General features: G+C 45.0%; 1 protein-coding gene across 1 annotated transcript in view; it reads left to right on the top strand.

Moving 5' to 3' along the window:
• Nucleotides 1-12500, top strand: part of sim1a (SIM bHLH transcription factor 1a) — an 82886-nt gene that overhangs the window by 55023 nt on the left and 15363 nt on the right. Inside the window, exon 10 of the mRNA XM_078400249.1 lies at nucleotides 1706-2126. Coding sequence (XP_078256375.1) covers nucleotides 1706-2126 — 421 coding nt within the window. The remainder of the gene's footprint in view (nucleotides 1-1705; nucleotides 2127-12500) is intronic.

Here is a 12500-nt window from a genome sequence, read left to right as displayed (position 1 = left end):
GTAATTGTACCTCCTTCTACCACTGGCAGCTCATTCTATATTCTCTCCATCCCTTCTGTAAAAAGACTTGCCCCTCAAGCCCCCTTTTAAATATTTCCCCTCTCATCTTAAACCGAAGCCTTTTAGCTTTAGACTGCCCTGCGCTATGCAAATAATCAAATAATAATTTGAGGACAGACAGAAATAAAGATAAATGAAAATTATTTGTTACTATTATTTAAGATTATGGGGCATCTTGGTTGACATGGGCAAGTTTAGTTTAGTTTATTATTGTCATGTGTAGTGAAAAGCTTTTGTTTGCATGCTGTCCAGTCATAGAAACATAGAAACATAGAAAATAGGTGCAGGAGGAGGCCATTTGGCCCTTTGAGCCAGCACCGCCATTCATTGTGATCATGGCTGATCGTCCTCAATCAGTAACCCGTGCCTGCCTTCTCCCCATATCCCTTGATTCCGCTAGCCCCTAGAGCTCTATCTAACTCTCTTTTAAATTCATCCAGTGAATTGACCTCCACTGCATTCTATGACAGTCACCAGAGAGTGGTCCTGATTGACTATCTACCTCATTGGACACCCTCAGACTATCTTTAAATGGACATTACTGGACTTTATCTTGCCCCAGACGTTATTCCCTTTAACATGTATCTGTACACTGTAAATGGCTCAATTGTAATCATGTATTGTCTTTCCGCTGACTGGTTAGCACACAACAAAAAGCTTTTCACTGTACCTCGGTACACGTGACAATAAACATAACTAAACTAAACTAAACTAAACTAGGAAAAGGCTATATGTGCATACAATCAAGCAGTCCACAACACACAGTGTTAAAGTGCACTACATGTAGTGCAAAGATATAACATTAAAGGCTGATAAAGTCTGATTAATGGTCAATGGTCTCCAATGAGGTAGATGGGTGATCAGGACCACACTATAACTGATGAAGTTGGGCTGAAGGGACTGAGTATGGGTTTGAGTTTGGGTTTAGTTTATTATCACGTGTACCGAGGTACAGTGAAAAGTTTTTGTTGCGTGCTAACCAGTCAGTGGTGAGACAATACATGAATACAATCGAGCCATCCACAGTGTACACATACATGATAAAGGGAATCATCTGAATAACGTTTAGTGCAAGATAAAGCCACTAAAGTCCGATCAAAAATAGTCTGAGGGTCTCCATTGAGGTAGATAGTAATTCAGGACTGCTCTCTGGTTGTGGTAGGATGGTTCAGTTGCCTGATAACAGCTGGGAAGAAACTGTCCCTGAATCTGGAGGTGTGCGTTTTCACACTTCTATACCTTTTGCCCGATGGGAGAGGGGAGAAGAGGGAGTGGCCAGAGAAGTGCGAATCGTCCTTGATTATGCTGCTGGCCTTGCCGAGGCAGCGTGAGGTCTAAATGGAGTCAATGGAAGGGAGGTTGGTTTGTGTGATGGTCTGGGCTGCGTCCACAATTCGCTGCAATTTTTTGCGGTCTTGGATGGAGCTGTTCCCAAACCAAGCTGTGACGCATCCCGATAAAATGCTTTCCACCGGGCATCTGTAGAAGACTGTGAGAGTTGTTGGGGACATGCCGAACTTCCTAAGCCTTCCAAGGAAGTAGAGGTGTTTCCCGTACTGTATGGCTCGATGACTCTATTAAATGAAAGTAATGCCTTGATTTGTGATGACTTCTCTTTTCTCTTTCCCCTCCCCCTCGCTTGTAGTACTCTGGATTCCACACTGAGAGATCCGAGTCGGACCATGAGAGCCAGTGGGGTGGAAGTCCACTGACAGACAATGCCTCCCCACAGTTGCTGGACCATACGGAAGGGCAGCAGCCTCAGGCCCAGCACGACATCATATCCTGCGCCTACGGACAGTTCTCGGACAGAAACTCTCTGTGCTACGGCTTTGCCCTGGGGCACTCCAGGTCGGTGGAGGAGAAGCAGTCGCACATCCACTCGTCTCCCTGCGAGGGAGGGAGATGCGAGGCCGGCAGGTACTTCCTCGGAGGCTCGCAGTCCGCGAGAGAGAACTGGTGGAGCTCTTCCCGCATGACACTGGCCCTGGCAAAATCATCTCCGGAGAGCAGGGACGGATATGAAAACAGCATGCCACACATAGCCTCTATCCCCACTATTCACGGTAAGACCCTCACGAGGGAGAACTAGCAACCCGAAAGAGAAACTAGCAACTAAAAAAAGACTATCATCAGGTGGAAAATAGCAACTAGAAAAATTCAAGGAATGGTCGATTCACAGGAGATTGGATTCAGTTTGTGCAGTGAAGTCGAGCCTATGTCTTGTTCAATCATCAGTACGCCTTTTCACTGGAGCAATAGAATGAGATTTACGAGGATGTTTCATGGCCTCGAGGGTCTGAGTCATAGGGAGGATGAGCAGGATCGGACTCAGCTCCTTAGAGCGCAGGAGAATGAAGGGTGATCTTACAGAGGTGTACAAAATCATGAGAGGAATAGGTCGGGTAGATGCACAGAGCATCTTGCCCAGAGTAGGGGGATTGAGAACCAGAGGACTTAGGTATAAAGTGAAGGGGGAATGATTTAATAGGAATCTGAGGGGCAACTTTTTCACACAAAGGATTGCGGGTGTATGGAACGAGCTGGATAGAGCTGGATAGAGCTCTTAAGGATAGCTGAGTGAGGGGGGTATGGGGAGAAGGCAGGAACGGGGTACTGATTGAGAGTGATCAGCCATGATCGCATTGAATGGCGGTGCTGGCTCGAAGGGCTGAATGGCCTACTCCTGCACCTATTGTCTATTGTCTATTGTCTATTGTCTATTGTAGTTGAGGCAAGGACTAATGTTTGAGAAACAATTAGACAGGTACTGGATAGGACCGGTTTGGAGAGATATGGGTCAAACGCAGGCAAGTGGGACTAGGGTAAATGGGACATGTTAGTCGGCATGGGTAACTTGGGCCGAAGGGCACGTTTCCACGCTGCGTGATTCTATGACTATGAGAATGTTTTGGAATATATGCATGTCACAGTGCATAGGTTTAAGGTACGAGGTATTGGAGATTTAGAGAGAATGTTCAGCAACATTGGAATCTGAGATGGTCTGTCTGAAATGGTGGTGGAGGCAGGGATGTTCACAACACTTTTGATTTTCTAGTTCAATATTTTGAATCATCAGGGCAAAGAATTCTCTGGCCAATTGCTGGAAAATGGGATCAGTGTGAATGGTGACTCTCTGGTCAGCATGGAGCAGGTGGCCTGAAGGGCATGCCTCTGTGTTCTGTGACTCCACAAGTAATCTGGTTGAGTCTGCCATCTGCGATTTGTAAATTCTGTTCAATTTTTATTGAATAAAATTGCCAACATTCATTTATCAATCAATATTGAGATTAACTGGGCATTTATCTATTGCTAGACCTTATGTTATGCAAACAGGTTGGGTTTTCGCCTGCAAAGCAAAATGATAAAACTTCGGAAAGAATAGGGTGCCACGGTGGCGCAGCGGTAGAGTTGCTGCCTTACAGCGCCAAAGACACAGGTTCGATCCTGACCACGGGTGCAATCTGTACGGAGTTTGTATGTCCTCCCCGTGACCTGCGTGGGTTTTCTCCGGGAGCCCCGGTTTCCTCCCACACTCCAAAGACATACAGGTTTTTGGAGGCCAATTGGCTTGGTTTAATTGTAAATTAGCCCGAGTGTGTGTAGGATAGTGTGAGTGTGCGGGGATTGCTGTTTGGCGCGGACTCGGTGGGCCGAAAGGTCTGTTTCTGTGTATCTCTAAACTAAACTAAACCAATTCATAGACTGCAATGAGCTTTGTGATGTCTTGAAAACTCACAATGTTTTTTTATAAGTGCAAGGTATTGGACTTATATTCATGAAATTATCCATCTGTATTATTTTCCAATTTTTGTAAAATCAATGGTGATAGCTCTCAAATGCGCAATGCTGATATTACTGCAGTTTCAGTTTTTGTTTATTGACACGTGTACCAAAGAACAGTGAAAAGTTTTTGTTGCGTATTAACCAGTCAGCGTAAAGACAATACATGGTTACAATTGAGCCATCCACAGTGTGCAGATACATGATAAGGGAACAACTTTTAGACAATAGACAATAGACAATAGACAATAGGTGCAGGAGTAGGCCATTCAGCCCTTCGAGCCAGCACCGCCATTCAATGCGATCATGGCTGATCACTCTCAATCAGTACCCCGTTCCTGCCTTCTTCCCATACCCCCTCACTCCGCTATCCTTAAGGGCTCTATCCAGCTCTCTCTTGAAAGCATCCAACGAACTGGCCTCCACTGCCTTCTGAGGCAGAGAATTCCACACCTTCACCACTCTCTGACTGAAAAAGTTCTTCCTCATCTCCGTTCTAAATGGCCTACCCCTTATTCTTAAACTGTGGCCCCTTGTTCTGGACTCCCCCAACATTGGGAACATGTTTCCTGCCTCTAATGTGTCCAATCCCCTAATTATCTTATATGTTTCAATAAGATCCCCCCTCATCCTTCTAAATTCCAGTGTAGACAAGCCTAATTGCTCCAGCCTTTCAACATACGACAGTCCCGCCATTCCGGGAATTAACCTAGTGAACCTACGCTGCACGCCCTCAATAGCAAGAATATCCTTCCTCAAATTTGGAGACCAAAACTGCACACAGTACTCCAGGTGCGGTCTCACCAGGGCCCGGTACAACTGTAGAAGGACCTCTTTGCTCCTATACTCAACTCCTCTTGTTACGAAGGCCAACATTCCATTGGCTTTCTTCACTGCCTGCTGTACCTGCATGCTTCCTTTCAGTGACTGATGCACTAGGACACCCAGATCTCGTTGAACATCCCCTCTTCCTAACTTGACACCATTCAGATAATAATCTGCCTTTCTATTCTTACATCCAAAGTGAATAACCTCACACTTATCTACATTAAACTGCATCTGCCATGTATCCGCCCACTCACACAACCTGTCCATGTCACCCTGCAGCCTTATTGCATCTTCCTCACAATTCACACTACCCCCAGCTTAGTATCATCTGCAAATTTGCTAATGGTACTTTTAATCCCTTCATCTAAGTCATTAATGTATATCGTAAATAGCTGGGGTCCCAGCACCGAACCTTGCGGTACCCCACTGGTCACTGCCTGCCATTCCGAAAGGGACCCATTTATCCCCACTCTTTGCTTTCTGTCTGTCAACCAATTTTCTATCCATGTCAGTACCCTACCCCCAATACCATGTGCTCTAATTTTGCCCACTAATCTCCTATGTGGGACCTTGTCGAAGGCTTTCTGAAAGTCGAGGTACATCACATCCACTGACTCTCCCCTGTCAATTTTCCTAGTTACATCCTCAAAAAATTCCAGTAGATTTGTCAAGCATGATTTCCCCTTCGTAAATCCAGTGCAAGGTAGAGCCAGTAAAGTCCGATCAAAGATAGTCCGAGGGTCACCAATGAGGTAAATAGTAGTTCAGGACTTCTCTCTCATGGTAGGATGATTCAGTTGCCTGATAACAGCTGGGAAGAAACTATCCCGGAATCTGGAGGAGTGCACTTTCACACTTCTATATCTTTTGCCCGATGGGAGAGGGGAGAAGAGGGAGTGACCTAATTGTTGCTATAAAGATCGCCAGATATCTAGAGCAGTTGACAACTGGAGAAAAGTCTGAAGAAGGGTTTCGACCCGAAACATCACCAATCCTTCTCTCCAGAGATGCTGCCTGTCCCATTGAGTTACTCCAGCATTTTGCGTCTATTTTCATTGTTGATAATATTGACGAAAGAAAATGGAGAATGCTGGTGTTTCTTGTGTTCTCTTTGGGCTGCAGAAGAAGGCTGGTTCAGTTCTCCTTGGGTCAAACCTTTATCTCCTGAGACCAGCTGGCACTGTGTTTGACTGACATCAGACCAGCTGGCTATGGCAATATTCTCACGCTGATTCTGTTTTGCTTTATCTAACACGACGTACATTTCTTACTGGTTAATTTCTACTTTTAATTAGTAATAAGGTTGGATCTCTTCCAGATCTGTATTGGTTTGGCTGGAGGATATCTCCGAGACATTTTGAAATGAGAATGTGTGGGAACTCATTGCCACAGAAGGCAGTGGAGGCCAAATCAATGGATATTTTTAAGGCGGGTATAGACAGATTCTTGATTAATACGGGTGTCAGGGGTTATGGGGAGAAGACAGGAGAATGGGGTTAGGAGGGAGAGATAGATCAACCATGATTGAATAGTGTAGTAGACTTGATGGGCAGAATGACCTAATTCTGCTCCTCCAACTGATGAACGTATAAGATGCTTACATTCAGCCTGATTGTGACAATTCACAATTCACATATTTTTCTGTCATTTACTCATTCAGTAATTCTCATCAGAATGTCATAAGGTCATAAGAAATAGGAACAGAATTAGGCCATTCAGCCCATCAAGTCCATCAAGCCCATCAAGTCTACTCCGCCATTCAACCTTGGCTGATCTATCTCTCCCTCCTAATCCCATTCTCCTGCCTTCTCTCCATCATCCCCCATCGACTGGTTTTGATATCAGAGTAAGAATTCCACAGGTTATAACATCTCGTGATAAGAAGAAAGATACAACTTATACACATGTTTGTAGTTTTGTTGCATGCACAGAATAATGGAAGGTTACATAAACACATTTTGCTGGATCGCCACAAAAAGTGACTGTAGGAGTTCTTAACCTATTATTTGATTGTAGGCCAAGTACTCCACTCTTTCTTCAACTCCTGTACAAATCAATGCTCAGCACAAGGGCAGCACAGTGACGCAGCTGGTGAAGCAGCTGCCTCACAGCGCCAGAGACATGGGTTCCATCCTGACCTCGGGTACTGTCTATGTTTGCACATTCTCCCTGTGACCGTGTGCTCTGGTTGCCTCGTCCCAAGAAAATGAGAAAGTGGCAGGCGTGGACTCGGTGGGCCGAACGGCCTGTGTCTACACTGTATCTCCAAACTAAACTAAACTAGCTGGTGCTTCCAGTTTAACACTTGATAAATGCTGAAAGACTTCTCCCTGTTGGTTTGAAACATAGAAACATAGAAAGTAGGTGCAGGAGTAGGCCATTCGGCCCTTTGAGCCAGCACCGCCATTCAATGTGATCATGGCTGATCATCCAGAATCAGTACCCCGTTCCTGCTTTCTCCCCATATCCTTTGATTCCGTTAGCCCTTAGAGCTACATCTAAATCTCTCTTGAATACATGCAGTGAATTGGCCTCCACTGTCTTCTGTGGCAGAGAATTCCACAGATTCACAACTCTCGGGGTGAAAGGTTCTTCCTCATCTCAGTCCTAAATGGCCCACCTCTTATTCTTAAAGTGTGACCCCAGGTTCTGGACTCCCCCAACATCGGGAATATTTTCCTGCATCTAGTCTGTCCAATCCCTTAAGAATTTGATATCTATATACTGAAACTCTCGTTTGTTTGTTTGTTTGTTCCTGAACTACAGCCAAAACGGTACACGATAGCGTGACAATTGTAGGCCCACCTTACTCACCGTCGTCCCTTTGGTGCTAATGGAAGAAGTTTCATTGAAGTCAGTTATGTTTTTTAAGTTATTCACATTTTACAGTTTAAATCTATCTCCTGGGGAGAGAGGGAGGGGGAGGGATAAGGGGGGTTGAGGGGGATGGAATTGGGGGAGGGGAATTGGGGTAGCAAAAGGAGGAGGGGAGGGGGCAGGGTGGAGGGAGGGGGGACAATAGACAATAGACAATAGGTGCAGGAGTAGGCCATTCGGCCCTTCGAGCCAGCACCACCATTCAATGTGATCATGGCTGATCATTCTCAATCAGTACCCCGTTCCTGCCTTCTCCCCATACCCCCTGACTCCGCTATCCTTATGAGCTCTATCTAGCTCTCTCTTGAATGCATTCAGAGAATTGGCCTCCACTGCCTTCTGAGGCAGAGAATTCCACAGATTCACAACTCTCTGACTGAAAAAGTTTTTCCTCATCTCAGTTCTAAATGGCCTATCCCTTATTCTTAAACTGTGGCCCAACTTGTCCACTTGCTCAAGTGTTTCTATAAGATTCTCTCTCATCTTTCTAAATTCCAGTGAATATAAGCCCAGTCGATCTATTCTTTCATCATATAAATTGCATATCAGTATGTGGAAGCTCATCGTGATTTTTGTCAAATGGGAGGACTCGGGGTATAGATAGGTTGTGAAAAACAAAAATTAGATTAGCATCCTGACTGGGAGCTGTCTGTACGGAGTTTGTACATTCTCCCCGTGACCTGCGTGGGTTTTCTCCAGGTGCTCCAGTTTTACCCCACTCCAAAGACGTACACGTTTGTAGGTTAATTGGCTTCGGTAAAAATTGCAAATTGTCCCTAGTGTGTAGGATAATGTTGGTGTACGGGGATTGCAGGTCGGTGCGGACTCGGTGGGCCGAAGGGCCTGTTTCCGCGCAAACTAAAATAAAACCATCAAAAGCTTCTCAATGTACCTTGGTACACGTGACAATAATAAACCTGAACCTATATTTAAAAATTAACTAGCTGTGCTCTTCAATAATTACACTTCAATAATTACATCTAAACATTAGCAAATAATAATCTGGTTGGTACTGAAGAACAAAAAAATTTATAGTGAAAAAAAACCTGTTTATATTTTGTGGCATGTTCATTCTATCAGGGTTGGGTTTATCATGAGATCATAAGTGATAGAAGCAGAATCAGGCCATTCGGCCCATCAAGTCTACTCCGCCATTCAATCATGGCTGATCTATCTCTCCCTCCTAACCCCATTCTCCTGCCTTCTCCCCATACCCCCTGACACCCATACGAATCAAAAATCTATCGACCTCTGTCTCTGACTAAAGAAATTCCTTGTCATATCCTTCTTGAAGGAACGTTCATTAATTCTGAGGCTATGACCTCTAGTCCTAGACTCTCCCACTTGTGGAAACATCCACATCAACTCTATCCAAACCTTTCACTATTCTGTAATAGTGAATAATAATAGAGGGAGAATGTTCCCGGTGTTGGGGGAGTCCAGAACCAGGAGTCACTGTTTAAGAATAAGAGGTAGGCCATTTAGGACTGAGATGAGGAAACCCAGAGAGTTGTGAATCTGTGGAATTCTCTGCCACAGAAGGCAGTGGAGGCCAATTCACTGGATGTTTCGATGGGAGAGTTAGATATAGCTCTTAGGTCTGACGGAATCAAGGGATAGAAATCAAGAGAAAGCAGGAACGGGGTACTGATTTTGGATGATTAGCCATGATCATATTGAATGGAGGTGCTGGCTCGAATGACCGAATGGCCTACTCCTGCACCGATTTTCTATGCTTCTCTGTTTCTATGAGATGTCTTTGATGGTTCCCAAATTCTTTTCTCACCCTCATTGCTACCTCTGTGCTCACTGAGGGAAGTTTCACTCTATGGACACTGGTTTAAAAATGCAAGCTGTTGCCTCTGAAACGCGATGCCTTTAGCTCCGTACGTTGGCAAGTGATCCAACCATTGTGCTTTAATGGACAAAACTGTAAATAATTGAGAACCTGACTTACAAGAGCATGGTCAAAGCTCAGCTTTAATGGCAAGTCTCTCCAAGGACAATAAAAGTAAAGAGGCCTCAACAACTTGTTTTTGTAATTATGACTTGAAATTAGGCCTTGAACAGTGACATGAACACTTAATGTCCCTAAAGTGGAATTCTTATATGCTTCTCTAAAGAGGTGGTGAGACAATAAGCAAATTTTTGACACAAAGTTGTTAATTAACAATTATAAATTGTAATTAAAGCATTAATTGAAAAATAAAATCTTTTTGAAATACTAATCCATCTTCACCTTAAGACGTTCAAAAGATCATAAGGTATAGCAGCAGAATTAGGCCATTCGGTCCATCGAGTCTACTCCGCCATTCAATCATGACTGATCTATCTTTCCTTCTCAACCCCACACTCTTGTCTTTTTTTGTAACCTTTGACACCCTTACTATTCAAAATTCTATCAATCTCTGCTTTAATTTAATTTCCATTGTCTTGGCCGCCATGGCCTTCTGTGACAATGAATTCCACAGATTCACCACCCTCTGACTAAAGAAATTCCTCTTCATCTCCTTTCCAAAGGTATGTCCTTTTATTCTGAGACTGTGCCCTCTGGTCCTTGACTCTCCCACTAGTGGAAACATCCTCTCCACATTGACTTTATCCAGGCATTTCCACTGTTCGGTAAGTTTCAATGAGTTCCCCCTCATCCTTACGTCACAGAATCACAGAATGGCTACATCAGGGAAAAAGGCCAATAAACCTCAGTTCAATTTAATTTATTGTCACGTGTCCTGAGGTACAGTGAAAAGCTTTTGTTGTGTGATATCCAGTCAGCAGAAAGACAATACATGATTATTGCATGACAAAACATGACAGGTTACATGATTAATGTAACCTCTCAATTCCATGCAAGAGGAATTCAACCAGTGCCAAGGGGTCGCACGGTGGTGCAGCAGTAGAGTTGCTGCCTTACAGCGCTCTCAGCACCAGAGACCCGGATTCGATCCCGACTACGGGCGCTGTCTGTACGGAGTTTGTACGTTCTCCCCGTGACCACATGGGTTTTCTCCGAGATCTTCGGTTTCCTCCCACACTCCAAAGACGTACAGATTTGTAGGTTGATTGGCTTTGTATATATTTAAATTGTCCTTAGTGTGCGTAGGATAGTGTTAATGTGCGGGGATCGCTGTTCGGGGTGGAATCGGTGGGCCGAAGGACCTGTTTCCACGCTGTATCACTAAACTAAACTAAACTAAACAGTTTCATTTCCCCTCCTCTCCATATTATACAGAGCAAAGAATAATACAGCGCAGGAACAGGCCCTTTGGCCTAGAATTTCCATGCCAAACATGATGCCTACATATTACATTCCTGCAAGTTATTTTCTTTCATCCACTTAACGAGTTCCCTTCTGGACAATATAATTGAATTTTCCAATATAACTGGAGTTTAATTCAGATAAGTGCGAGATGTTGTATTTTGGGAAGTTAAACCAGGGCAGGACCTGCATGGTAAATGAGTGGAGCTCAGAGGAGTGTGGCAGAGCAGAGGGATCTTGGATCAGGTTCACAGTTCGCTGAAGTCACATTGGATAATGTGGTAAAGACAACCTTTGACACTCTGGCTATCATCCGTCAGCGATCAGTATGGAGGTTGGACATTTATGTTACAGTTGTACATAGGGGTGCCAACTATCTCAATCCCAAATAAGGGACAAGGTGACGTCACCGCCCCGCATCTCACGTGACCTCACCCAGCCAGCGGCCACGTGCTCCCGCTCCACCAATGGTGCCCGCCCGGGCCGGGAGGCGGGTTGCTATGCAACCTCCTTTAGGCGGCGCCCGGGTCTCCGGGCCTACACTGTCCGGACGTACACTGTCCGGTCCTACAGCGGCCTCCGGACCTACACTGTCCGGACCTACGCTGTCCGGACCTACGCTGTCTGGACCCACACTGTCCGGACCTACAGCGGCCGGGCCTACAGCGGCCGGGCCTACAGCGTCCCAGCCTACAGTGGCCCCCGGCCTGAATATGGAACAAGGGCGGTCCCGTATGGAACAAAGCAATTTCGTCCAAAATACGGGATGTCCCGGATAATAAGGGACAGTTGGCAACCCTAGTGAGGCAGCACTTGGAGTATTATATTCCGTTTTGATCATCCTGCTGAAGGAATGATACCATTAAGCTGGAATGAGTGCTCAGAAGATTTACAAGGATGCTGTCAAGACTCGAGGGTCTGGGCAGTAGGGAGAGATTGGGTGGACTAGGAGTGCAGGGTGCTGAGGAAGTGTTCTAACAGTCATAGTCATACAGCAGGGAAACTGACCCTTTGACCACCTTACCCATGCCAACCAATATGCGACAATAAGCAATTCCCACCTGCCTGTGTTCGGCCCATATCACTCTAAACCTTTCCTATCCATGTACCTGTCCAAATGTATTTTAAATGTTGTTAGAATACCTGCCTCAACTCCATATACCCACTGTTCTCTGTGTGAAAAAATTGCCCCTCGATATCCTATTAAGCATAGAAAACATAGAAAATAGGTGCAGGAGTAGGCCATTTGGCCCTTCGAGCCAGCACTGCCATTCAATATGATCATGGCTGATCATCCAAAATCAGTACCACGTTCCGGCTTTTTCCCCATATCCCTTGATTCCCTTAGCCCTAAGAGCTAAATCTAACTCTCTCTTGAAAACATCCAGTGAATTGGCCTCCACTGCCTTCTGTGGCAGAGAATTCCACAGATTCACAACTCTCTGGGTGAAAAAGTTTTTCCTCATCTCAGTCCTAAATGGACTACCCCTTATTATTAAAATGTGACCCCTGGTTCTGGACTCTCCCAACATCGGGAACATTTTTCCTGCATCTACTCTGTCCAATCATCTAAGAATTGTATATGTTTCTATAAGATCCCCTCTCATCCTTCTAAATTCCAGTGAATATAAGCCCAGTCGACCCATTCTTTCATCATACGTCAGTCCCGTTCTCCTTTCCCCTCTCCTTTCAG

This window comes from Rhinoraja longicauda, chromosome 5 (assembly GCF_053455715.1).
Source record: "Rhinoraja longicauda isolate Sanriku21f chromosome 5, sRhiLon1.1, whole genome shotgun sequence".
Lineage (NCBI taxonomy): Eukaryota > Metazoa > Chordata > Chondrichthyes > Rajiformes > Arhynchobatidae > Rhinoraja > Rhinoraja longicauda.
Note: the sequence above shows the minus strand (reverse complement) of the source record. Positions and strands in the feature narration are given on the sequence as shown.